Source organism: Neoarius graeffei, chromosome 21 (genome assembly GCF_027579695.1).
Source record: "Neoarius graeffei isolate fNeoGra1 chromosome 21, fNeoGra1.pri, whole genome shotgun sequence".
Taxonomy (NCBI): Eukaryota; Metazoa; Chordata; class Actinopteri; order Siluriformes; family Ariidae; genus Neoarius; species Neoarius graeffei.
In genome coordinates this window covers 11,488,303-11,513,404 of record NC_083589.1, presented here as the reverse complement: position 1 = coordinate 11,513,404, position 25,102 = coordinate 11,488,303, and the positions used below count along the sequence as shown (strand labels likewise).

The 25,102-nt window shown below is 43.1% G+C and overlaps 1 protein-coding gene across 2 annotated transcripts in view; it reads right to left on the bottom strand.

Annotated features, from left to right (window-relative positions):
• Nucleotides 1-25,102, bottom strand: part of cog5 (component of oligomeric golgi complex 5) — a 76,765-nt gene that overhangs the window by 5,766 nt on the left and 45,897 nt on the right. For both annotated transcript variants that reach the window (XM_060903863.1, XM_060903864.1), the window contains 5 exons: nt 24,990-25,100; nt 23,565-23,627; nt 16,799-16,902; nt 6,722-6,959; nt 3,003-3,079 (listed from right to left, as the gene is read on the bottom strand). In XM_060903863.1, coding sequence (XP_060759846.1) covers nt 3,003-3,079; nt 6,722-6,959; nt 16,799-16,902; nt 23,565-23,627; nt 24,990-25,100 — 593 coding nt within the window. The remainder of the gene's footprint in view (nt 1-3,002; nt 3,080-6,721; nt 6,960-16,798; nt 16,903-23,564; nt 23,628-24,989; nt 25,101-25,102) is intronic.

Sequence of the window (25,102 nt, the reverse complement as noted above, 5' to 3'; positions counted from 1 at the left end):
ACAGATTTTGGTCCACTTACTAAAATGTACAGTGTGAAAGCGAACCGCACCAAAATGAAAAAAAACAAACAAAAAAAAAACATTTGGTTCGGACCAAAGCAAGTGAACTATCGAACTATCCTGGTCTGAATACACCCTTAAACGTTTCGAAGAATCCTGGGAATAATGCTGTATGAGCTCACTTTGTCATTGAAAGGCTTTCGATATAAAAAGTCTCAAAATGGCCTTTTCCTGACAGTCTCACCAGATGATATTTTGCAAAATTAAACATCATAGGCAAGGGTCAGAGGTGGAACGTAGAATATCAACTTTATTTTCTAGAAGAGCGACCCAAAAAGCAAATTTAATCTTCCTGGTGTCTATTTTGCACCCTAAAATTGAATAAAACTTAAAATATACTGGTTTGTGCAAGTTCCGAAGGTTTGTTTACATCTCACTTAGGCGCACTTTCACCGCCAGGGGCCCGTCGTCGTGACGTCATTAAAGGCAAACAGGCTGGGAGCAGCTCTGTGTTTACTTGCGAACCGAGCACACGTGTATGGACTTTGGTCGTGAGAGGTTGTGTAAAATGTCTGATCGCGATTTTGAAGTAGGAACTCTCCAAATTGAATATCGAGAGGTGAAACCATATATGTATGAACCTATGGCTGTTGCGAAGCAATCGGTGAATGCGGCTCACTGGTTTGACCGTGCAGCCTCCGAATCGGACAGCGACTCGGCCGACTCTGGTCGCGGTGACCACGGACCTCAACAAGACTCACGCCCAAATGATTTATCCTGGTAGTTATGATAAATTCTTACTTTTGTCGCAATACTAAATAAGAGCCCTTTTGAAGAATAATTAAACCGCCCTCCCTAGTGGATATAGGGAACGATTACTGGACAGTGCGCCGGTAGGCCACGTTAGCCTGCCATCCGCGGCATTATACTATTTATAGCCGACTCTAAACAAGGAAATATCCCTTTGTCTCATTTCCACAATGATTGTACAGGATCCCTCAGGATTCTTGACTTGTCAATTGCAAGCAAAAGTAAAAATGTTCACCTCCAATCTTCTCCTTTTTGCTTGAGCGTTGCTGCTCCGTTTCTTCTTTGACTGCTTGATTGTGTGTTCGAATTTTGTCAGAACAGCGTCAAGTTTGAGCCTTCTCTGTCTGACACGGACACCTAAACTCTCCAGCAGATAGGGATTCTTCAAAAAAGTGATCGGCGTACAGAGTGGCGTATTTACCCAGCTGCCAACCCTCTCGCTTCATGCGCACAATTCACTCTCTCCGCCCCTTCTTCTCTCTCAGAAAAAGGTAAAAACTTCTTCCTGAACCGGTCCCGTCGTTACAGTTCACTGCACAACAATAAGGCACGGTTTTTCTTTGGAAATTCCCGAACGCACGTCTGCACTCAAGCCGAACGGCAATGCAAATAAACGGAAGCGGACTCAAGTGATTTGTTTGTTTTGAATGATGTCACGTGCCGAGTAATTATGAAAATCACCGTGATCTGCGCTCACTTATTTTAATTATTACTTAACAATACACAATACTTCTTGGGACCAGAAGAAAATTACAGTGTGTGTAATATATAAAAGCTTCAAATGTGCATACATTTAAAACCTTTGCCTATGACCTTTAACACCATGGGAACACTTCCATGAAATTATGACAGTATTATAAATGTGAATGTGTTGCAGGTTTAGTCAGTGATGCAAATCAATTTAAAATGTTCCAAAATATGAAAAGATAATGGTGGGTCAGTCGCGCCACATGATATTTCACTCTATAAATTAATTACTTAAAAAAAAAAAAAAGGCAGCATAAATAGACTAGAAAGATTAAAGTCAGCAGATATAAATGAGAGGTACTGGATATGTATTATGTTAGGCATGTTAATTGTCATCAACCCTGAAGAATATCTTTAATTCCGAAATTCTGTTTTATGTAAATATTGTCTACTGAGGATCAATAAAGTCTGAGGTTATATTTAGCAATTTTGTGTAACAATCCCTCTCATTATCTTAAAATGCATCTTTAAGGTCTTCACAATGTAACTAAAATAAATAAAAGTTGTTTTCATTTCGGCATTAAAGCCAGACGGCCTTTCAATTTCATAAAGTCGGTGAAGTTTAGTTCTCTCTGAAATGTGGTCATTGTGATGTGTTTATTTCTGTAATATTTCACTAAATATCAGGCCACTCTGTGGCTGCGAAGTCATTTAATATTTGAGGGGGATTAACGCAAATAAATGTGCATGAAATCGCTCACTTTGTGCAGTCAAAGTCTGTGCGCGCGCACGCAGGTTTACCTTTGACCGTGCACTGACAGTTCCATCATTCGGTCGCTAAACGAACAGCTGATCACACTGAGGTGCTCGCTGAGCGCCGATATTTATTAGTTTGGTCCTTCATTTCCTTTCCTTTGTATATAACAATGTCGTCTTCTCACGTTCTGTTAATGTAGTCGGTCTTTCATGTTTCATTCGCACTCACCTCCTCCATTTTTCTCTCCTGTTTCAAATTTGTATCCCACAATGCCTTGCGTGAACAGGGGAAAGCCCACCACGTGATGCATGACGTAGTATCTTGTATTGGGTCATGGTGAAGCAGGAAAAAAAATAGTGGAGAATTTAGAGCCACGTGTAGATAAATTCATTAATTGTTCTAGTTAAAAAAAGCTAATAAAATTGGAAGTCTGTGAATCGAATTCAGTAGCTTTCGGTCCACTAAACAAAAATAATTGAGCGTCGGGGAAAATTCTTTTTATGACCTACACTTAAAATCTGAAAGGCAGTCTACCTTTCATGAATGCAGTATACTATAAAAGACAGAATAGCACCTAAAACCATCAGTGTATCAATCTCACTTTTGTCCCCTGCCTGCTGAGTGAGCATTAACTCCTGAAGCAGGGTGAGGACAGCGTGGTGAAGAGCAGTCAGTGTCTCAGGTAAAACAATCACTGTATTTCACTCACACACACACACTCAGATTCTACTTGTTCGCACACATTCACCTAAAAGAGCGTAGCAAGCGGTATGCTTTTCCCAGGTCGGATATTCGTCTGCAAAGTGGAGCCACAGCCAGTTCCATCTGAAACACACACACACACACACACACACACACACACACACAGCTGAATAATCGCAAACAAATAGCAAAAATGTTGCCTTATTATTATTATTTTTTAAATAATGAGTACCAATTAAAGAACATGGACTCTGTACCTAGCATCAGGTCGCGTACCATACACAGTAAATGGCTAATGGAGGCAATCATGTAAAAACGAATGTTGTGTCCATAATATTTGGGACGTTATGTGCACCATCTGGGCAGGAAACGTTCCTCTAATCACAGGACTGGATTGAAGATAATCCAAGACAAAACATCCAGCATCACCATCAGAAAAAGTTATCCTAATTACATTATATTTAAGAAGTTCCTGATGCAAGTGCATAACTTTCCGTAACTGCACATAAATGGACCGGCTCACATTTCCCAGAATCCTTTGTTGCAAGCAGTGAGTCACTATTTTCAAATGCTAGCGTTATTCCAAAAACAATCCACAACAATTCAGTAACACCCGAGGCCACAGAGCTTAAATTGTAATGTGAAATGGAAGATATTTTGCCAAAGTAGTTATTTTAAAATTCTTTCGACCGATCCATTCCGTTCTCGTAGAGTTTTTCCTTTGTAATGAACCGGAACTGGCCTTGGCCGTCTTGCAGGAGGCCACGAAGGAAAGAACAGATAAGGCTTAAGATACAGTTAGGTCCATATATATTTGGACACTGACAATTTTTTTTTTTTTACCTGTTTACTGAAACATTCAGGTTATAGTTATATAATGGACATAAAGTCCAGACTTTCAGCTTTCATTTGAGGGTATCCTCATTAAAATTGGATGAAGGGTTTAGGAGTTTCAGCTCCTTAACATGTGCCACCCTGTTTTTAAAGGGACCAAAAGTAATTGGACAATTGACTCAAAGACTATTTCATGGGCAGGTGTGGGCAATTCCTTCATTATGTCATTCTCAATTAAGCAGATAAAAGGCCTGGAGTTGATTTGAGGTGTGGTGCTTGCATCTGGAAGATTTTGCTGTGAAGAAAACATGCGGTCAAAGGAGCTCTCCATGCAGGTGAAACAAGCCATCCTTAAGCTGCGAAAACAGAAAAAACCCATCCGAGAAATTGCTACAATATTAGGAGTGACAAAATCTACAGTTTGGTACATCCTGAGAAAGAAAGAAAGCACTGGTGAACTCATCAATGCAAAAAGACCTGGACGCCCACAGAAGACAACAGTGGTGGATGATTGCAGAATAATTTCCATGGTGAAGAGAAACCCCTTCACAACAGCCAACCAAGTGAACAACACTCTCCAGGAGGTAGGCGTATCAATATCCAAATCTACCATAAAGAGAAGACTGCATGAAAGTAAATACAGAGGGTTCACTGCACGGTGCAAGCCACTCATAAGCCTCAAGAATAAAAAGGCTAGATTGGACTTTGCTAAAAAAAAAAATCTAAAAAAGCCAGCACAGTTCTGGAAGAACATTCTTTGGACAGATGAAACCAAGATCAACCTCTACCAGAATGATGGAAAGAAAAAAAGTATGGTGAAGGCGTGGTACAGTTCATGATCCAAAGCATACCACATCATCTGTAAAACACGGCGGAGGCAGTGTGATGGCTTGGGCATGCATGGCTGCCAGTGGCACTGGGTCACTAGTGTTTATTGATGATGTGACACAGGACAGAAGCAGCCGGATGAATTCTGAGGTATTCAGACACATACTGTGTGCTCAAATCCAGCCAAATGCAGCCAAACTGATTGGTCGGCGTTTCATAATACAGATGGACAATGACCCAAAACAAAGCCAAAGCAACCCAGGAGTTTATAAAAGCAAAGAAGTGGAATATTCTTGAATGGCCAAGTCAGTCTCAACCCAATTGAGCATGCATTTCACTTGTTAAAGACTAAACTTCAGACAGAAAGGCCCACAAACAAACAGCAACTGAAAACCGCTTAAGTAAAGGCCTGGCAGAGCATTAAAAAGGAGGAAACACAGCGTCTGGTGATGCCCATGAATTCAAGACTTCAGGCAGTCATTGCCAACAAAGGGTTTTCAACCAAGTATTAGAAATGAACATTTTATTTACAATTATTTAATTTGTCCAATTACTTTTGAGCCCCTGAAATGAAGGGATTGTGTTTAAAAAAAGCTTTAGTTCCTCACATTTTTATGCAATCATTTTATTCAACCCACTGAATTAAAGCTGAAAGTTTGAACTTCAACTGCATCTGAATTCTCATCTCATTATCTCTAGCCGCTTTATCCTGTTCTACAGGGTCGCAGGCAAGCTGGAGCCTATCCCAGCTGACTACGGGCGAAAGGCGGGGTACACCCTGGACAAGTCGCCAGGTCATCACAGGGCTGACACATAGACACAGACAACCATTCACACTCACATTCACACCTACGCTCAATTTAGAGTCACCAGTTAACTTAACCTGCATGTCTTTGGACTGTGGGGGAAACTGGAGCACCCGGAGGAAACCCACGCGGACACGGGGAGAACATGCAAACTCCACACAGAAAGGCCCTTGCCGGCCCCGGGGCTCGAACCCAGGACCTTCTTGCTGTGAGGCGACAGCGCTAACCACTACACCACCGTGCCGCCGCATCTGAATTGTTTTGTTCAAAATTCATTGTGGTAATGTACAGAACCAAAATTAGAAAAATGTCTCTGTCCAAATATTTATGGACCTAACTGTATTACATCTAAAGCATTCAAGTATGACGTGCCAATGAAGAAAAAGTTTGAGATGGGTTTTGAAGGGATCCATAACAGCACATTTTCAGAGGTTTTGCTCGACAGAGAGCTCACAGGTAGCAGTCATGTGCTTTCAAACAAAAACAGCAAATTCCGAGAAGGGTGAATTAATCTGACAAGGTCAGTGTCCAAAATCACTCACTCACTCATTTCACTACTCCCTCCCTACAGAATTCTATATCGAGGACTATATACTGAGCTCATTTATAAAATGAAAAAAACACTTTCGGACGCTACTCCGCCGCGCCGTTATTTACGTCATTACTGTCGTAAATTAAAACGTGCCAGATCAGTCGGCTGGTGGGTTTTCAAAATAATAAATCCATATTATACTGAGCGTATTTCCCACATTAATCAAGACAAAGTACTTTGTGTCTGCTGCATCTTTCAGTTCTTTTAAATCAAGGCTGAATCCTTTCTCTTTCTTTCTTTGCCGCTGCGTTTTATGAAATCAAATTTGAGGCTTTTGATTAATTCCTGGCTCCGCACTGTAACTTTTATTCTTGTATTTTGTGTCATTCTATTTTAGCTTATTTTCTATTCTATTACTATTTTTAAAATGTACTTGAATGTCCGTTTATAATGTGTTTCTTCCTCCGTCCATTCACTCCAACACACTCCTCCTCCCCCCCGTGCAACCGCAATGCATGATGGTATATGTTGGTTGGTTAGTGACCATTGGTTGTACACAACTTTTCACAGTGTACTGTGGGATACTTTAAGTGTGCTATATAGGGTGTAATAACCCTCACTACACATTTGGACAGCACTAAACGGTGAACTCACTGCAGTCCACCATATAGTGAGTGATTTCGGACACAGGGATGGTCTGACGTCAGGAACATTTCAACTCTCCTGCACACTTCTGCTAAATCAAAACCTTTTCAGCTTCCTTACCTGGGCAAAGTCTGCAGCCAGTCTCATCTTGCCCCCCTCACCGAGAGGCCGCAGAAGGCAGGCGTGACGGACGAAAAGCGTGATGGCGCGTTGAGCGATGGCCTCCGTTCTGTCATACAGGAAGTCCACTGACTGCAGGTAGCAGAAGTAGTCATTCACGACCCGGGATATGAAACCTTGCAGCTCACGCATGTACAGAGAGCAAGGCATGTCCGGCTTCTCTCCAGCTGAGAGAGGACTGGGAGCACGCACGCACACACACACACACACATTTTATAAGCGTGGTCAGCAGCCTAAGGTGATAATGTTTAAAATATTCACACCTGAGATTCAAATAGGCCAGTGGGTCAGAGCCAAGGAAGAAAATTATTAAACGCATAGTTTTGTTTATTTATTTAGTTCTTATTTTCAGAAATAGTGATGGGTGATCATTAATCTTCTTTATCTTCACCATACTAGACATCGTGTGCAATTGTGTAGGTTGTCTCAAGAACTTGTGAGAAAAATAATCCTTATTCCATATGGACTATATTCTAAATCTACTCCAAATATCATGCTGTAGTTATTAAGCCATGTTATAAATTCGACTCATATCATTTAGATTCCGACAGCAAGGCAGCATTAGTGTACAGTTAACATATATTATGCATAATACACCACGGATTATACTTGGGTACGTGGTAGAGGGCAGCTGTCTCCTGCATGTGTGTTCAGACATCCGGTGATAGCGTAGGAGTAGCAGTTTGAAATCATGAAAACACAAGGCCTTCTTGTTACAGCTAACCTAGAATCTTGTTTTTAACATCTGTATAATTAAAACGATAACATTATTGTAGGGGGCTGGTGCAGTGTGGATTGAGCGGCAGTCGAAGGCAGGGGCCTCGACGACCTGATCCCTGGACACAGCGGCTAGCTGTTGGGACATGGAATGTCACTTCGCTGGGGGCGAAAGAGCCGGAGTTTGTGTGGGAGGTTGAGAGGTACCGGCTAGAGATGGTCGGGCTCACCTCCACGCACAGCTTGGGCTCTGGAACCCAGCTCCTCGAGAGGGGCTGGACTCTCCACTTCTCTGGAGTCGCCCATGGTGAGCGGCGGCGGGCTGGTGTGGGCTTGCTTATAGCTCCCCAGCTCAGCCGTCATATGTTGGAGTTTACCCCAATGAACAAGAGGGTTGCCTCTCTGCGCCTTCGGATTGGGGAGGAGAGGGCTCTTGCTGTTGTTTGTGCCTACGGGCCGAATAGCAGTATATAGAGTATCCGGCCTTCTTGGAGTACCTGGGAGAGGTACTGAGAGGTGCTCAGACTGGGGACTCCATTGTGCTACTGGGGGACTTCAATGCTCATGTGGGCGACGACAGTGACACCTGGAGGGGCGTGGGCGGGAGGAACGGCCTCCCCGATCTGAACCTGAGTGGTGTTTTGTTATTGGACTTGTGCGCTAGTCACGGTTTGTCTAGAATGAATACCATGTTCGAGCATAGGGGTGCCCATAAGTGCACGTGGCACCAGGACACCTTAGGTCAGAGGTTGATGATAGACTTTGTTGTCGTTTCATCTGATCTCCGGCCCTATGGTCTTGGACACTCGGGTGAAAAGGGGCTGAGCTGTCAACTGATCACCACATGGTGGTGAGTTGGATCCGCTGGCGGAGGAGGAAGCCGCTGGCAGGCCCAAACGTATGGTGAGGGTCTGCTGGGAACGTCTGGCCGAGCACTCTGTCGGGGGTGTCTTTAACTCCCACCTCCGGGAGAGCTTTTCCCAGTTTCCGAGGGAGGCGGGGGACATAGAGTCTGAGTGGACCATGTTCTCTACCTCCATTGTGGACGCAGCTGTTCGGAGCTGTGACTGCAAGGTCTCTGGTGCCTGTCGTGGCGACAATCCCCGAACCCAGTGGTGGACACCAGAAGTAAGGGATGCCGTCAAGCTGAAGGAGTCCTATCGGGCCATGTTGACCTCCGGGACTCCTGAGACAGCTGACGGGTATCGGCAGGCCAGGCGTGCCGCAGCTCGGGCAGTTGCGGAGGCAAAAAACTCGGAACTGGGAGGAGTTCGGGGAGGCCATGGAGAAGGACTATCGGTCGGTCTTGAAGAAATTCTGGCAAACCATCTGGCGCCTCAGGAGGGGGAAGCAGTACTCTGCCAACACTGTTTACAGTGCGGGTGGGGAGCTGTTGACCTTGACTGGGGACATTGTCAGGCGGTGGAAGGAATACTTTGAGGATCTCCTCAATCCCACTGTCATGTCTTCCATTGAGGAGACTGAGGCTGATGACTCAGAGGCGGACTCGTCCATTACCCAAGCCGAAGTCACTGAGGTGGTTTGCAAGTTCCTCAGTGGCAAGGCACCGGGGGTGGATGAGATCCACCCTGAGTATCTCAAGTCTCTGGATGTTGTGGGGCTGTCTTGGTTGACACGCCTCTGCAACATCGCGTGGCGGTCGGGGACAGTGCCTCTGGAGTGGCAGACTGGGGTGGTGGTCCCTCTTTTTAAGAAGGGGGACCGGAGTGTGTGCTCCAATTATAGGGGAATCACACTTCTCAGCCTCCCAGGGAAGGTTTACTCCAGGGTACTGGAGAGGAGAATTCGACCAATAGTCGAACCTCGGATCCAGGAGGAACAACGTGGTTTTCGTCCTGGTCGCGGAACACTGGACCAGCTCTATACCCTTCATAGGGTGCTCGAGGGTTCATGGGAGTTTGCCCAACCAGTCCACATGTGCTTTGTGGATCTGGAGAAGGCATTCGACCGTGTCCCTCGTGGTATTCTGTGGGGGGGTGCTTCGGGAGTATGGGGTTCGGGGCTCTTTGCTAAGGGCTGTCCGGTCCCTGTATGAACGGAGCAGGAGTCTGGTTCGCATTGCTGGCAGTAAGTCAGACCTGTTCCCAGTGCATGTTGGACTCCGGCAGGGCTGCCCTTTGTCACCGGTTCTGTTCATAATTTTTATGGACAGAATTTCTAGGCGCAGCCAGGGGCCGGAAGGAATCCTGTTTGGGAACCACAGGATTTCATCTCTGCTTTTTGCGGATGATGTAGTCCTGTTGGCTTCTTCAAACCAGGACCTTCAGCATGCACTGGGGCGGTTTGCAGTAGTGTGTGAAGTGGCTGGGATGAGAATCAGCATCTCCAAGTCCGAGGCCATTGTTCTTGACCGGAAAAGGGTGGCTTGTCCTCTCCAGGTTGGCGGAGAAGTCCTGCCTCAAGTTTAAGTATCTCGGGATCTTGTTCACGAGTGAGGGAAAGATGGAGCGTGAGATTGACAGGGGGATCGGTGCAGCCTCCGCAGTGATGCGGTCGCTTTACCGGTCTGTCGTGGTGAAGAAGGAGCTGAGCCAAAAGGCGAAGCTCTCAATTTACAGCACAATCTACGTTCCAACTCTCACCTATGGTCATGAGCTTTGGGTAATGACCGAAAGAACAAGATCACGGATACAAGCGGCCGAAATGAGTTTCCTTCGCAGGGTGGCTGGGCACTCCCTTAGAGATAGGGTGAGAAGCACAGTCACTCGGGAGGAACTCGGAGTAGAGCCGCTGCTCCTCCACATCGAGAGGAATCAGCTGAGGTGGCTCGGGCATCTTTTTCGGATGCCTCCTGGACACCTCCCTGGGGAGGTGTTCCAGACATGTCCCCCTGGGAGGAGGCCCCGGGGAAGACCCAGGACACGCTGGAGGGACTATGTCTCTCGGCTGGCCTGGGAACGCCTCGGTGTTCTTCCCGAGGAGCTGGCCGAGGTGTCTGGGGAAAGGGAAGTTTGAGCTTCCATGCTCAGACTGCTGCCTCCGTGACCCGGCCCTGGATAAAGCGGAAGAAGACAAGACATTATTGTTACTGTTTTATTCAGTTTATCAGTATAACGTGGATAAGTGACCTGCGGCTCAGCCTGTGCATGGTGTGTGAGTGAATAAACAGCTCCATATGATGGTGAACGACTTTGGCCTGTAGCAGATTAAGCTACATTTACAGAGCTGAGCTCAGGATCAAGTGAGCCAAGCTGCCTTTCACAATGCAAGTGAACGGGCATGATTGGTTTCATGAAAAGGTTTATGCAGGACCGTGGTGGTCAGGATGGGCGACTAATCACTGATGACTAATCACTGCAGCTCTCGCTTGTAGCTGTATTTTTAGATAAAGATCAGAGTGTAAAATCCAAGTACTCCAGGGCTGATGACAAATTGTGTCTAAAATCATGCATATTAAATAAACGAATAGATAAACAGAAATCCTGAAAGAAGAGAAAAGTGCTCACTGCGATCTGCTCACCTGTTTTTCAACATTATTTATGGTACATTATTGATGCGTGTTTACACATTGGAGGTTTTTAAAATTGTATTTATGCTCTAATTGTTTATATGAACATTTGTCTATTGGTTAATTTTTTTTTTTTTTTACAAAAATTCAGATTTTAAAAAGCCATTCTTGACAACAAATGCCTTCTTTTTAAACTCTGACTACTGGAAGTCCTTGCTTTTCATGAGTGAGTGCAGCTGGAGGAATAGCTGATGAGCCCAGATAAACTCGGATTATCAGCAGGCAGCAGAGATACCGTTACACACAGGGCCAACTATTCACCAACAACCAAGTTCTCATGTAGTCCAGGGCACACTCACGTGATCTTCCATACCTGGCTGCTAAGAAACCGGTTGTGTGTGATGGGGAACTTGGAACCTTTTATGCTAATCAAGCTTTTTTTCAGTGAGCAAGGGAAATAGGAGTTCTTCTTTCAGACTGGGGAAACTCTATGGAGTCAGGAAAATGCTAATAATAATAATAATAATAATAATAATAATAATAATAATAATTATTACACACATGACTTCAGAGTCAACGTTACAAAGGATTTGTGGACGGCAAATGCAATTCACACACCTGGAGAACAGTATCTGCAAATACACACTGCTATGCCTCATAGGCATTAAAACCTGTTTTGCACATTTGTCAATCTTCATGTGCAAAATCCAGAACGAGACACTATTTTCTCTCTACATGTAAGGCCACACCAACTCAATTAGTTGGTTCTCGGAATCGCCGCTTGAAGAAAATGCAAAATGAAAAGAAAAAAAAAATCGAAATCAAACTCCCACCAACAGAAAAACATTGTGGCTGATGGTTCAAAATACTGAAGACTGCAGGTTGAAGTCACGTGACGTCGAAAACCAATCAAATCGCCCCTTTCACTTTAGATAAAGACTTGTAGAAGAAACATGCCTGTGGAAGGGAATCCTGCAAAGCCTGTGTTTGTGATTGTTAGGATATTCAGCAAACAGAAGCATAAAATCTTTGACAGGTGTGTCCAAGGACGCGTTATCCTAATGGGCTTCATGGGCAGCTGCCCAGGGCCTCGGCCACTAGGGGGCCTCGGAGGTAGCGAGATCGGAAAATATGAAACGATATTTTCAGAAGTTTTAATGATATTGATAACATTTTTGATGCATTTCGCCACCCGTAAGGAAGCCCACCTTGTCCCGTCGCATAAATCACCCGTCATTGTCAATATGATCACTGTCCACCATGTCTTCACACGCTACGCCAGCTTGAGTTCGATGATTTAATTAACGACGTCGCTTTCCAGAAAAGTAGGAAAGTGCCCTTGTAAGTTGACCCATGGCTGTCAAACTGAATGCGCAAAGCTGTGTGCCACTGCTGTTTGGGACATTACGTGTGTGAAAGGATGAAATGTTTCACATAGCCTAACATTTTGAGATTTATTTCTGAGAAGCAAGATATTTTCTTTGTTATGGCTCTTTGTTTTCACAAGTTAAAAGTCGCCTGGATTCCAAAATGAAAACGAACGGTTATATACCAAATGAATGTTCTTGTTCTGAATACTAAAGAAACTGTTGTAGGCCTAGGTTATGTTCTTGACATGTTGTTCATTGACTCACTCATTCAAAGGTTTCTTGAGGCTTAAACTTTAGTTAACCAGACTTATCTGTGATGTCTGATGGATTTTTTCACCATGCAATTGCCTAGTTCACCATTGCTTTTTCTCGATTAAATAGGTGTTGATGGATATAAAGTTTTATTGTTCAATAGTATTTCTAATTGTGCCACTGTCATTATTTAAGTTTCTGTGTCTAGACAGGCACGTCTGAGGGGGTGAATTTGCTGAGCGCAGTTGACAACAGGCAGGGGTGGGGCCTCAGGGGTGTGTCTGCCCAGGGCCTCGGCAAGGGTTAATGCGGCCCTGGGTGTGTCGAAATTCAAGGGGGGGAAACTTTGCACAGTTGTACTCAAGATGCCGTGAGCTTGTTACCCTGCGATGTGCCAACTTGGACAACAACTCTGTGGAGGTGGGTTTGATTTATATATTTAACTGATTGATGTGAGGGGCAAACAAAAAAATCATTCGAAGTATTTAGCCATCAGAAGTAGCCTACTCCTGGTCAAATCTTTTTTTCTGTGCATTGTAGATGTTTGATTGACTGTAATTCAATCGTTTATTTAGCCCATCTGTTTACTGGTTTGCCTGATAAAAGACGTGCAGCCAGAGCTAGCCCTGCCTACAAGGACAATACATGACAAATTTACTGTAGGCCTACTGGGTTTATTCCCTTGTTCATTTTTTCTGGGTAGCATCCCTCTTGAGCAGGGCTGCCGACTGTTACGTAGTGAGCATGAGACACACACGTATGACTGCCCTCTCATGCCCTCACGCAACACACCTCCTGTTTCTTATGCAAAAATAAAAAATCTGCTCTTACTCTAGCCCGATTCACCTAACTGCACGTTGATGAATATTCATCTCGGTTAAATTGATCGCGGAGTTTGTCACATAGGCTACCGTCCGCATATCTGGTGAAACAGCGCAATCTTGTCGTTCTAATGCTATTAGTCACCCGTTGCTGTGATAACTGTTTTCGTGACAGAAAAATGAGTTTGAATGAAGACTGTTGTTTCAGACTTTTTTCAATTATCCTTAATGCATATGGGTGGAAATAAGATAAGCTATTAAAAGAGCCATATGAAATGTGTAACAATAATGTATTGTCTTTGTTTTGTTTCATTATTATGAAAGCCCTCTATTTCCACTGCTAATTTTACCATCAGAGCATTTTTTAAATTTTATTTCGCTCGCTTCATATTTTTCCTGAAAAAAATCCAAGAACCAACTAATTAAATTGGTGTGGCATAAGCAGAGAAAAAAAAAAAAAAAAAAATCAGACTTGTGTATCCCCTGATCAGAAATGCTCTGCTTTCTTAACCAATAAAACTCATCTGAAATGCAAACATCTTAATCAGATTCTCAACGACCAACAATATTATCTAACTATAGCGAGCTATACTCACTTATCCCTGAACATCCTACGTTCTATATATGGAATGTATTAAAATGTTCTATATCGAAGCTAGTTAATATAGAGGCTGTGCTGAAATCACACAGAGTATTAGTAAATACAGTGTCTTGCAAAAGTATTCATTCCTCTTGGTGTTTGTCCTATTTTGTTACATTCCAAGCTAGAATTAAAATGGATTTTTTTTTTGGGGGGGGGGGGGGGGGGGGGGGGCTTAGCACCATTTGATTTACACAACATGCGTACCACTTTAAAGGTGCACACTGATTTTTTTTATTGTGACAAACAATAAGACGAAAGAAAAGAAGAGGAGAAAAAAAATTTGGAGTGTGCATAGGTATCCACAACCACCTCACCCTAAGTCAATACTTTGTAGATCTTCAAGTTAGATGGGTTGCATTGGTTTACAGCAGTCAAGTTATGCCACAGATTCTTAATTGGATTGAGGTCTGGCCATTGATTAGGCCATTCTAAGACATTTAAAATGTTTCCCTTTAAACCACTTCACTGTAGCTTTAGCAGTATCTTTAGGGTCATTGTCCTGCTGGAACATGAACCTTCGTCCCAGTCTCAAACCTCTGGCTGACTCAAACAGCTTTTCCTCCAGAATTGCCCTGTATTTAGTGCCATCCATCCTTCCTTCAGTCCTGACCAGCTTTCCTGTCCCTGCAGATGAAAAACATCCCCACAGCATGCTGCTGCCACCACCATGCTCCACTGTAGGAATGGTGTTCTCAGGATGTTGGGTTTGCGCAACACATGGCATTTCCCATGATGGCCAAAAAGATATTTTAGTCTCATTTGACCAGAGAATCTTCTTCCATGTGTCTGGGGAGTCTGCCACATGCTGTTGGGCAAACTCCAAATGTGTTTTCTTAAGCAATGGCTTTTTTTCTGGCCACTCTTCCATAAAGCCCTGCTCTGTGGCTTAAAGTGGTCCTATGGACAGATACTCCTATCTCCACTGTGGATCTTTGCAGCTCCTTCAGTATTACCTTTGGTGTCTTTGTTGCATCTCTAATTAATGCCCTCCTTGCCCAGTCTGTGAGTTTTGGTGGGCGGCCTTCTCGTCAGGTTTATAGTGGTGCCATATTCTTTCCATTTTGGTATAATGGATTTAATGGTGCTCCGTGGGATATTCAAAGTTTGGGATATTTTTTATAACCCAACCCTGATATATACTTCTCCACAACTTTGTCTCTGACCTGTTTGGAGGCTCCTTGGTTCTCATGTTGCTTGCTTAGTAGTGTTGCAGAGTCAGGGTCCTTCCAGAACAGGCTGATTTACGCAGACATCATGTGACCGATCATGCGACACTGGGTGCAAACATGCGGATCTTAAATCAACTAACTCTGACTTATGAAGTGAATTGGTTGGAGCAGCTCTTATTTAGGGGTTTCATACGAAAGGGGGTGAATACCTATGCACACTCCAGATTTCTGTTTCTTCCATCTTAATTATTGTTTGCATCTCACACACAAAAAAAATGTGTACCTTTTAAAGTGGTAGGCATGTTGTGTAAATCAAATGGTGCTAACCCTCCAAAAATCCATTTTAATTTCAGCTTGTAATGTGACAAAACAGGATAAACACCAAGGGGGATGAATACTTTTGCAAACACTACGAGAATAAGACATTCAATTCTGCTGTGAAATACTGTCTCTCTAATAAATAAATTTTAATATCAAGACTCCGACTGGTCAATCAGTAAGTACAGAGACTGCAGGGATGATTCTTATTGCTGCCCTGAATGAACTGAGGGTTATCTGTGTGGCAGGGGAGTATCAATGCCCCCCCCCTTGATACCCCCCCTGCCACACAGATACCCCTCAGTTCATTTAGGGCAGCAATAAGAATCATCCCTGCAGTCTCTGTACTTACTGATTGACCAGTCGGTGTCTTAAAGGAACAGTCCACCGTACTTCCATAATGAAATATGCTCTTATCTGAATTGAGACGAGCTGCTCCGTACCTCTCCGAGCTTTGCGCGACCTCCCAGTCAGTCAGTCAGACGCGCTGTCACTCCTGTTAGCAATGTAGCTAGGCTCAGTATGGCCAATGGTATTTTTTGGGGCTGTAGTTAGATGCGACCAAACTCTTCCGCGTTTTTCCTGTTTACATAGGTTTATATGACCAGTGATATGAAACAAGTTCAGTTACACAAATTGAAACATAGCGATTTTCTATGCTATGGAAAGTCCGCACTATAATGACAGGCATACTAACACCTTCTGCGCGCTTTGGCAGCGCATTGATACGGAGCTCAGATATCAATGTGCTGCCGAAGCGCGCAGAAGGTGTTAGTACGCCTGTCATTATAGTGCAGACTTTCCATAGCATAGAAAATCGCTACGTTTCAATTTGTGTAACTGAACTTGTTTCATATCACTGGTCATATAAACCTATGTAAACAGGAAAAACGCGGAAGAGTTTGGTCGCATCTAACTACAGCCCCAAAAAATACCATTGGCCATACTGAGCCTAGCTACATTGCTAACAGGAGTGACAGCGCGTCTGACTGCGTCTGACTGACTGGGAGGTCGCGCAAAGCTCAGAGAGGTACGGAGCAGCTCGTCTCAATTCAGATAAGAGCATATTTCATTATGGAAGTACGGTGGACTGTTCCTTTAATATTAAAACTCATTTGACCAGAGAATCTTCTTCCATGTGTCTGGGGAGTCTGCCACATACTGTTGGGCAAACTCCAAACGTGTTTTCTTAAGCGATGGCTTTTTTCTGGCCACTCTTCCATAAAGCCCCGCTCCCCCGGGGGTGGGCGTTATTTACCTGGAGAAGTCTTCCTGGTGCATGGTCAGGAGAATGGCTTCCACAGAGTCTGTAACAGACGTCAACAGCGGATGGACTGCACTGTCCATTAGAGCCTGCACTGCCTGAAAAGTACATAAATAAAAGACAAATGTAAGAAATAAAAACACCACCCGTTTGAAGTTCAGTGCAGGTTTCTGTCGGAGACTCAAGTGGAACTGTGTCCTCTGACTGGCTTCTTTGTCCATCTTCATGAGCAAAATACTGCGAGACTGTTTTTCTGCATGGCATCTCTGGCTATAAAATCAATTTCACAGATTCCCCTCATTACAGATTTATTTCATTTAAAATTATTTAAATACGTACATTTTGTCTATCAATGCTAGAGATTTTTATTCCTGAACTTTCTACTGAGATCAGGGTTTCCCTTAAAGCGTCATAGTGTAGCGGCCCTGTTATGCTTGATTTATTGACCGATGTGCTTAGTGACATGCCGCTACGGTACACATTAAACCGTCGCCGCAACGCTTACAATTTAGACCAACAGTATAAAGCTAGAATCAACATGCATGTGTTTTTTAGCCTTTGAGCAGGTAATCAATACAGTCCATTACAAGCCCATGGCCCTGAACTTGACCAGAGTTCTCAGCTGCTGTCAGAGAAGGGTAATCCGCGCTGACTGGATGAGTGTGTGTGGTATCCCGTGCTGATTGGATGAGTGATGTGTAATTAATATTAATAGGTAACTCGTGCAAAAATGGTGGAGCCCTCAAGCCAGGTATGAGTGAGCAAAACACCAACAGATCGCAGCTAAATTACGGAGTTTTCACAAAGAAAACTGCGGAAAACAGCTCAGCAACAGTGGCAGACCATAACTGGGAGACAGCGACTGCCCAGTTTGCTGCATGGTGCTGACCAGGTCGAGTATTTCGTCATCCGCACTATTGCCAAAATTTAATGATCAGTATTTTGAACAACTCGTGCAGATGTTGCATCACTGTTCACTTTGTTTGATGTGAAATAAACCGCAGTCTCCGTTGGAACAGGACACTACAGTACTTGCGAGATGCAAGAGGATCTTGGACTCACTGTTTTTTTTCCTGTTTTTAGGGTGGGAATTCAGTAAAATATAGCATATATAGGACTGCAGTAAGAGCTATGAGAACTTGGTGCAGGAGACAAAGCCAGCGAAACCAAACCTACACCACCAGTGTTTCCTGATTGGGGTATGCGAAGTAACTTTAGTTAGTAAATATCTGCTTACTCTTGCCTTTAGCACACTACAGTACACTAAATTTAATGAAATTCACAAACGTGTCTGTCATTTGGTTTTTAATAAGCAAAAAAAAAAAACCAGGCAGGCACTGTTTACCGAGCGCCGTAATTCATGTTGCATGTACGTGCATAAAACACCAAGACATTTTGACCAATAATTTTATATTTAGATAGATTTCTTCCTCTCTAAAATGTTTCTCAAGTGCGTGCTCATTTTCACTGCTGTCATTGACCAATTCTCATCAAGTCTCACACAAGTTGGAGGTGGGGCTTTTGCAATGGCTCCCTCACCATAGCATCAACAGGGTTTCAAAAGAAAAGAAGTCCATTCTTGCAGCAGACCCTCTTTGAGGTCGAGCATCATGGTAGAGAAAGAGCTACCATATTGAATTGCATAACATCCTATTCCAGAGATGGCAACATACATGATTTGGGCGTAGCAGCTACAGATTTGAAGCACAATTACGGTGCTACGTGTAGACCTGAAAATAATACGCTTTTCAACCGGTTTTGCCCGTGTATCGATCGAATCGACATATTTTCAGCGTTCAGACTGTTTCACGTGCCATTGTTTACACTGATTCGGATAATTCCAGGAATTTCCATATCCTTATGTTAGCTGCGCTGTGATTGGCCGAGAGGTGACCTAATTCATGCTCTCGGCCAATCACAGCACGTGTTAAATACAGTGCTCAGAAAGACACAGTAGTGATGCGTAGTCGTCTTCCTGGAAGCAAACTGTCTTTGTCGGTTGTGTTCCAGAACTGAAACTTTCGATTTCTCTCACAAACTAGTGTCAGGTGTGAAGAAGAGTCATACAACAGAAGTCCACTGGAGAAAGCAAAGTCAGCTACATACAACAAATTATCTGAGTAACTTCAGCATGCTCTGTTTAATTAAATGTTGTATAGATGGCCATCTTTCAGTACTGACTTCATTATAGTGGGACAGATAAAAGCAATTTTGCAAAACTTGATACAAGCACCAAATTTGGAATAAATGTTCCCTAGAGTCTATTAAACCAATCTACCCGATTGGCCATTTGAAAATTCAAGATGGCGGCCATTTTTCAAGATGGTGCACAAATTCCTCCATCAAGAATGGTTTTGCCCATAGAATGACGTGTTTGGCCAATTTCAGTGATCTTCGTGTCAAATTCAATGGATTCTTGCATGCTGAATCTAATTTTCCTAGTTTTAGAAGAATCAAGTAAATATTTTCACTGTTTTTTGGGTATTTGATGGGTCTTTTCCTACATTTCAGATTGCCTGATAAGTGTTTCACTAATTTTTCCACTTCTTGCATTAGGGTAATTTCTAATTATTGTATATAGCAATATTTTAGTAATGGGGTGTAGTAGTAGAGGTAGTACCTTTGTTTCAGCTGTCAGCCACATCCTCCGGATGGACTCCTGGCACTGGTCCTCACTACTTACCTAAATCTCACCTATGGTTCCAAGAAGTTGCTAGTGCATGGCAACGGCCACACCCTGGTACCCGTGTTGGCTCACAGGCTAAACTAGGTGAAGGTATCACACAGAGGGCCTCTGTATGTGATGGAGTATGTCTGGCTCCGAATTCAAAGTGCATGAAATCAATGTCACCATGAAGCCACTGTCCTAAAGGAGTGATTGTCAGGCACTACCAGGGCACACTGGTGACCATTACTGCTGTGAAATTCAGCATGGGGTTTGATGTCTGCTAAGGAGGAGCAAGTCTCATTCTTAGGTGTCCCAAATGTTGCTTAATCTATCCCATGAATCAGTTAAGCAACCGCACCTGAATTGACAGGATGTGCCAGCGTGAGAGAGCCGAGCCAAGGATAATGGGGTTAAACAGTTATCTGGATGGCGTACAAATTGCACGGGACTTGAACGACATTGGATGAACTATCAGGCTAGGTGTAGGGCAAACATGCATGAACCTAGTTGTATCCCATACAGGAAAGTGTCCATGATACAGGGTGATAAAAGGATCAACCCTGAGCCCTGCTCATCAGAATGGCTTCAAAACACCACATCCGCAAGTATAACTTGACAGACCAAGATGTAGTTCAAAGACATTGAATGAGTATGCCAAAGAAGTCATAGTTCCCAAAGTGGAATCATTTGGAACCAAAACACAAGAGGGTGGATATCGTGTTTGACACGTACAAGAAGTCCATTCTGAAGTCTGAAACCAGATCAAAAAGAGGTCCAGGGATCAGAAGAAGAGTGACTGGAAGCAGCAACCCCCCCGACAACTGGAGTAGCTTTCTGCAGGATGACAACAAGGCTGAACTCTTTCACTTTCTCGCAGAGAAAATGTATGAGGCTAAAACTGCAAGCACGGCAATTGTGACAAAAGGAGAAGATGCCATCAGCAACAAACAAAAACAGGTCATTGGATGTTGTGGCTCCATGCTGTCATGAAGAAGCTGCACACGTATAATTTGTGCATACCAGAGATACAGTGCTAGAGGGCAGCAAAACACTCATCAAAGCCAATGACACTGATGTGGTTGTCATAGCAGTATCTACACTGCCATCCCTACAGAGGCTTGGTCTTCAAAATATGTGGATAGCTTTTGGCTAAGGAGCAAGTGCTTGATGGATACCAGTCCATGAGGTAGTCTCTGCAACTGGACCAGAGAAAACCAGCAGGATCCTGTACTTCCATGCATTCATAAGCTGTGATGTCTCATCTTTTCACAGGAGGGGAAAGAAATCTGCATGGCTAACATGGGATGCCTGTGGTGAGGTTTCTGAAACCTTCAAAAAACTCAGCAAGTGTCCAACAGAAGTTTCTGAAGACGACCTGCAAAAGTTGGAGAACTTTGTTGTCCTCATGTATGACAAATCAAGTGCAGTCTCTGGTGTTGAGGCAAGGCTGGATCTCTTTGCCCGAAAGCAGAGGTCCTATGATGTGATCCCACCAACCAGTGGAGCCCTTAAGGAACATGCAAAACGTGCTGCCTACCAGGCTGGGATCATCTGGGGTCAAGCAACTGTAACCAACCCAGAATTTGTCAGTTCTGCTGACTGGGGTTGGACTCAGAATGGAGAGACATGGCAAGTCTGTTGGACTACTCTTCCACCAATTGCAGCAAGCTGTCAGGAGTTGACCAAGTGTTCTTGCAAGAAAGGCTGCAACCAGAGATGCAAATGCTCTCGTTCAGGGCTCTCCTGCACTGCACTCTGCAGCTGTGCATGTCAGCAGTAGAAGTATTGATAATTGGTACAGGAACAGCCAGCTACATCCAGTTGTGAACATTATGCAGAGCTACTGACATTATCAAGATGTTTATTTCTTGCTTTGGTCGGTATTCACAAGCAGCATATGCCAAAGACAATTTTTGACAACTACATTCATGCATTATGGTTGACTGTATTGTACATATTATTGTATTGTACTTATTATTACGGACAACCTCGGCTAGTATGACTTTCCTTTGCACTGCAGTACGCAAGTATTTTGTACTTTTATGTTTTGGCAGGACAATAACTTCAGTATTAAGGGTTCCGTATCATTTTTCTGTCTGCTGAATATTTACAGTATCATCATCAATTGATATTAAAAGTTCTATATCTGTTCATTTGATTGAAAGTTTTAATTAAAGTTTATTTTCAATGTGTGCCTTCTTATTTTACTTAAGGGGCTAATTGGTGCCATATACAATATGACAAGGCTACTGAGAGTAGGAAAAATGAATTTAGCATCCTGGAAAACGTATAAATAGACACAAAGATCATTCACATCGATCAGGTACATGCTTTACTATGGGAAAAATCAACTTTGAAAGCTTGTTTTGGTGGCCATTTTCAAAAATGGCCACCATCTTGGATTTTCAAGTGGCCAATCGGGCAGATCTGACAAGCACCTGAGGAAGTTTTTCCTTGCCACCGTCGCCACAGGCTTGCTCATTGGGGATAGATTAGGGACAAAATTAGCTCATGTTTTAAGTCGTTCAAATTCTGTAAAGCTGCTTTGCGACAATGTTTATGTATAATTATACATATGTTAAAAGCGCTATACAAATAAACTTGACACCTCAAAAAGAATCAACATGCCAAATTTGGTGCTTGTATATCACAATTTGCACGATTTTTCTATTATCTGTTCCACTATTAGCTCATCTGACTGACAGGCGATGAGTTTATGCCATCATGTGTTGTGCGTCATCCGTCCACATTTCATGAAAATCACTTCTCTCTCAATTCTTCACTGATTTTTATTCTTTCTGGCAGGAAGGTAGGTCTGCCTGGGGTGCATGTAGCTTCTACCCAAATTTGTATAACTGCAATTAATAATGAAGATATGGAGTAATTAAGCCCTAACGAGCAGTTTCCACACAAATTGCTTCTTCTCCCTCAATTCTTCACCAACTCTGATTCTTTCTGGCATGAAGGTAGGGGTACCAAGGGTGCATATAACTTCTACCCACTCCAGCCCAGAAGGAACGATCTAAAGTGGGCCACCTTGCGCAGTTCTACTCTCAACTAGTCCAGCTCAAATATTTGAAAGTAGAACTGCACGAGGTGGCCCACTTTAGATCGTTCCTTCTGGACTAGACAGGGCCGGAGTGAGCTACGCAGTCACTGACGGTCTCGTTAAGTCCAGTATTAGACTGGTTCCCAGTTCAGGAAGTAAATACAGTATTAATTTTGTTGTTCTTGAAAGACCTAGACATAAATCTTTTGTCTTTTACTCTGGCTTTTGTTGTTGATCATGATGAAACAACTGAAACAGGACAAGCTCAGTTATCTGAATCCCTTTTATCTGAACATCCTCTTAGTTAGCCAAACCTTTTCCCCCCAGAGAGTTTGGGTAACTGAGCTTATACTGTACAGTAAATCCTGCATTTATTTTCCTCAAGAAGTAGCTCAAAATGGCATGGATTGCATCTCTGAGCTTCCCTGAAATTTGGTTTCTGGGGGCTTCAGTGGCCCCCAGCCTAATAGGAAGCCTCGCTGCGCTCAGAGATGTTACTCTTTTACATTTGTCAGTGTTGGCATCTCTGCTATTTTTTTGCATCACATCGTATTGGTGTCAGTGATGTACATCGCTACTGCTGAGGAGATACTGCATGGATGTGTGATCATCACTACATCACCAAACTGATGATGTTCTTTTATAGTTTGTTCAACAGTTAAGTCACAACTGCTTGTGCACAGATTTACTTCCTCTGCCTGCTCCATGCAGGTACCAGTAGCTCGCTGTACTCTATTGCTACACAACGGCCGACTGCTGCTAACTGCACAGGTTATGGTATGCAGCAGCCCACCAATGCTGCAGTCCCAATCACACTTCCTCACAGAAATACATCTCTAGTAAATCAGTAATGACCATGTGCTGAACACTTTCAGTGTTACACATGATTTCAATGTATTCAAGTACACAACACCCTCGAGTGCAAGAGATACAAGACATTTAACGCAGGCATCAACATTAATTCAAATATACCATTAAAATGTATAGCAAGTTGTATGTGAAGTTAAATTATAACTACAAATGTCATGTCATTGCAATATTACCTCTAAAGATGCTGTAAGTACTTGCTCTGCAGCCGGAGGGAAGGAAGGAAGTATGGATATTACCTGAACACACATGAAAAGGGTTCGTCAGTAACAGGGTTAATATCTCATCTCATTATCTCTAGCTGCTTTATCCTTCTACAGGGTCACAGGCAAGCTGGAGCCTATCCCAGCTGACTACGGGCGAAAGGCGGGGTACACCCTGGACAAGTCGCCAGGTCATCACAGGGCTGACACATAGACACAGACAACCATTCACACTCACATTCACACCTACGGTCAATTTAGAGTTACCAGTTAACCTAACCTACATGTCTTTGGACTGTGGGGGAAACCGGAGCGCCCGGAGGAAACCCACGCAGACACGGGGAGAACATGCAAACTCCACACAGAAAGGCTCTCGCCGGCCACGGGGCTCGAACCCGGACCTTCTTGCTGTGAGGCGACAGCGCTAACCACTACACCACCGTGCCACCAGGGTTAATATAGTTAATGAAAATTAAAACTAAAACGAGCAGTTCAAAAAATAAATAAATTAGTTACTGAAATAAACAACCCAAAATTAAATAAAAACTACAGTGAACAATGCAAAAAGAACTAAACTGAAATAGGATTACAGATAAAAATCAGCTCTGTTTTCATTTCGCTGTTTTCGTTCCATTTTGTTTTCCCTGTTAAGACAGTAACAGACTAGTTCCAGAAGGTGGCAGTAATCTATGCCAGCTCCCATAAAACTCCAAAGAAGAAGATGCTCCATGTGCAATATCTGAAAAACTAAAATTAACACTAAATTAAAACAAGTCAATTCCTCAAAATAAAAATAAGACTACTTGTGCACTTGTAAACCTAAAACTAAACGGGGGGGGAACGACACCGAAAGATGAAAAAATAAAAACTAATGGAAATTTCAAAACAGTAACAACAACAGGTCAGTAATTGCATTAATATTTATTGAACTTACTCTCCTTACCATCCTCCAACTTGGTTTAAAAATCATAAGGAAAAAGCTGATAGTCTTCTTTTAAGTATATTTAATTTATGATCAACACTCCAACAGATTACTCATTAAAAAAAAAAAAAAAAAAAAAAAAACCACTCCCACCCAAACCTTTCATGGATTTTCAAAATGTAATCAAACAAGTTTATCAAATTGATACAATTTAATCAAATGATCAGACAGTTACAAAAAAAAATCTTAAATTATTTTTACTGCTCAATTTCAACATCTACAATTTAAGCCATCATTTCAAGTGAATTATATTTATATATTTAATCATTGTTTTCATAATTATTACATACATTAATTAAATAAAGCAAATTGTAAAAACATCTCATCTAATCCTGCACCTTAAAATGTCTACATACACCACCACATCCAAGCAGAGTGATTTATAGATCCTTGTGATCAGAGTGTATGGTACTCACTTTAGTCAGAGACTGTTGCAGGTGGTAGAGTGAATTAACCACGGCTACGTTTCTCCTCTGACCTTCTGTCAAAGGACCGATCACTTGGCTGGCGTCACCCTGGGTACAGAGCT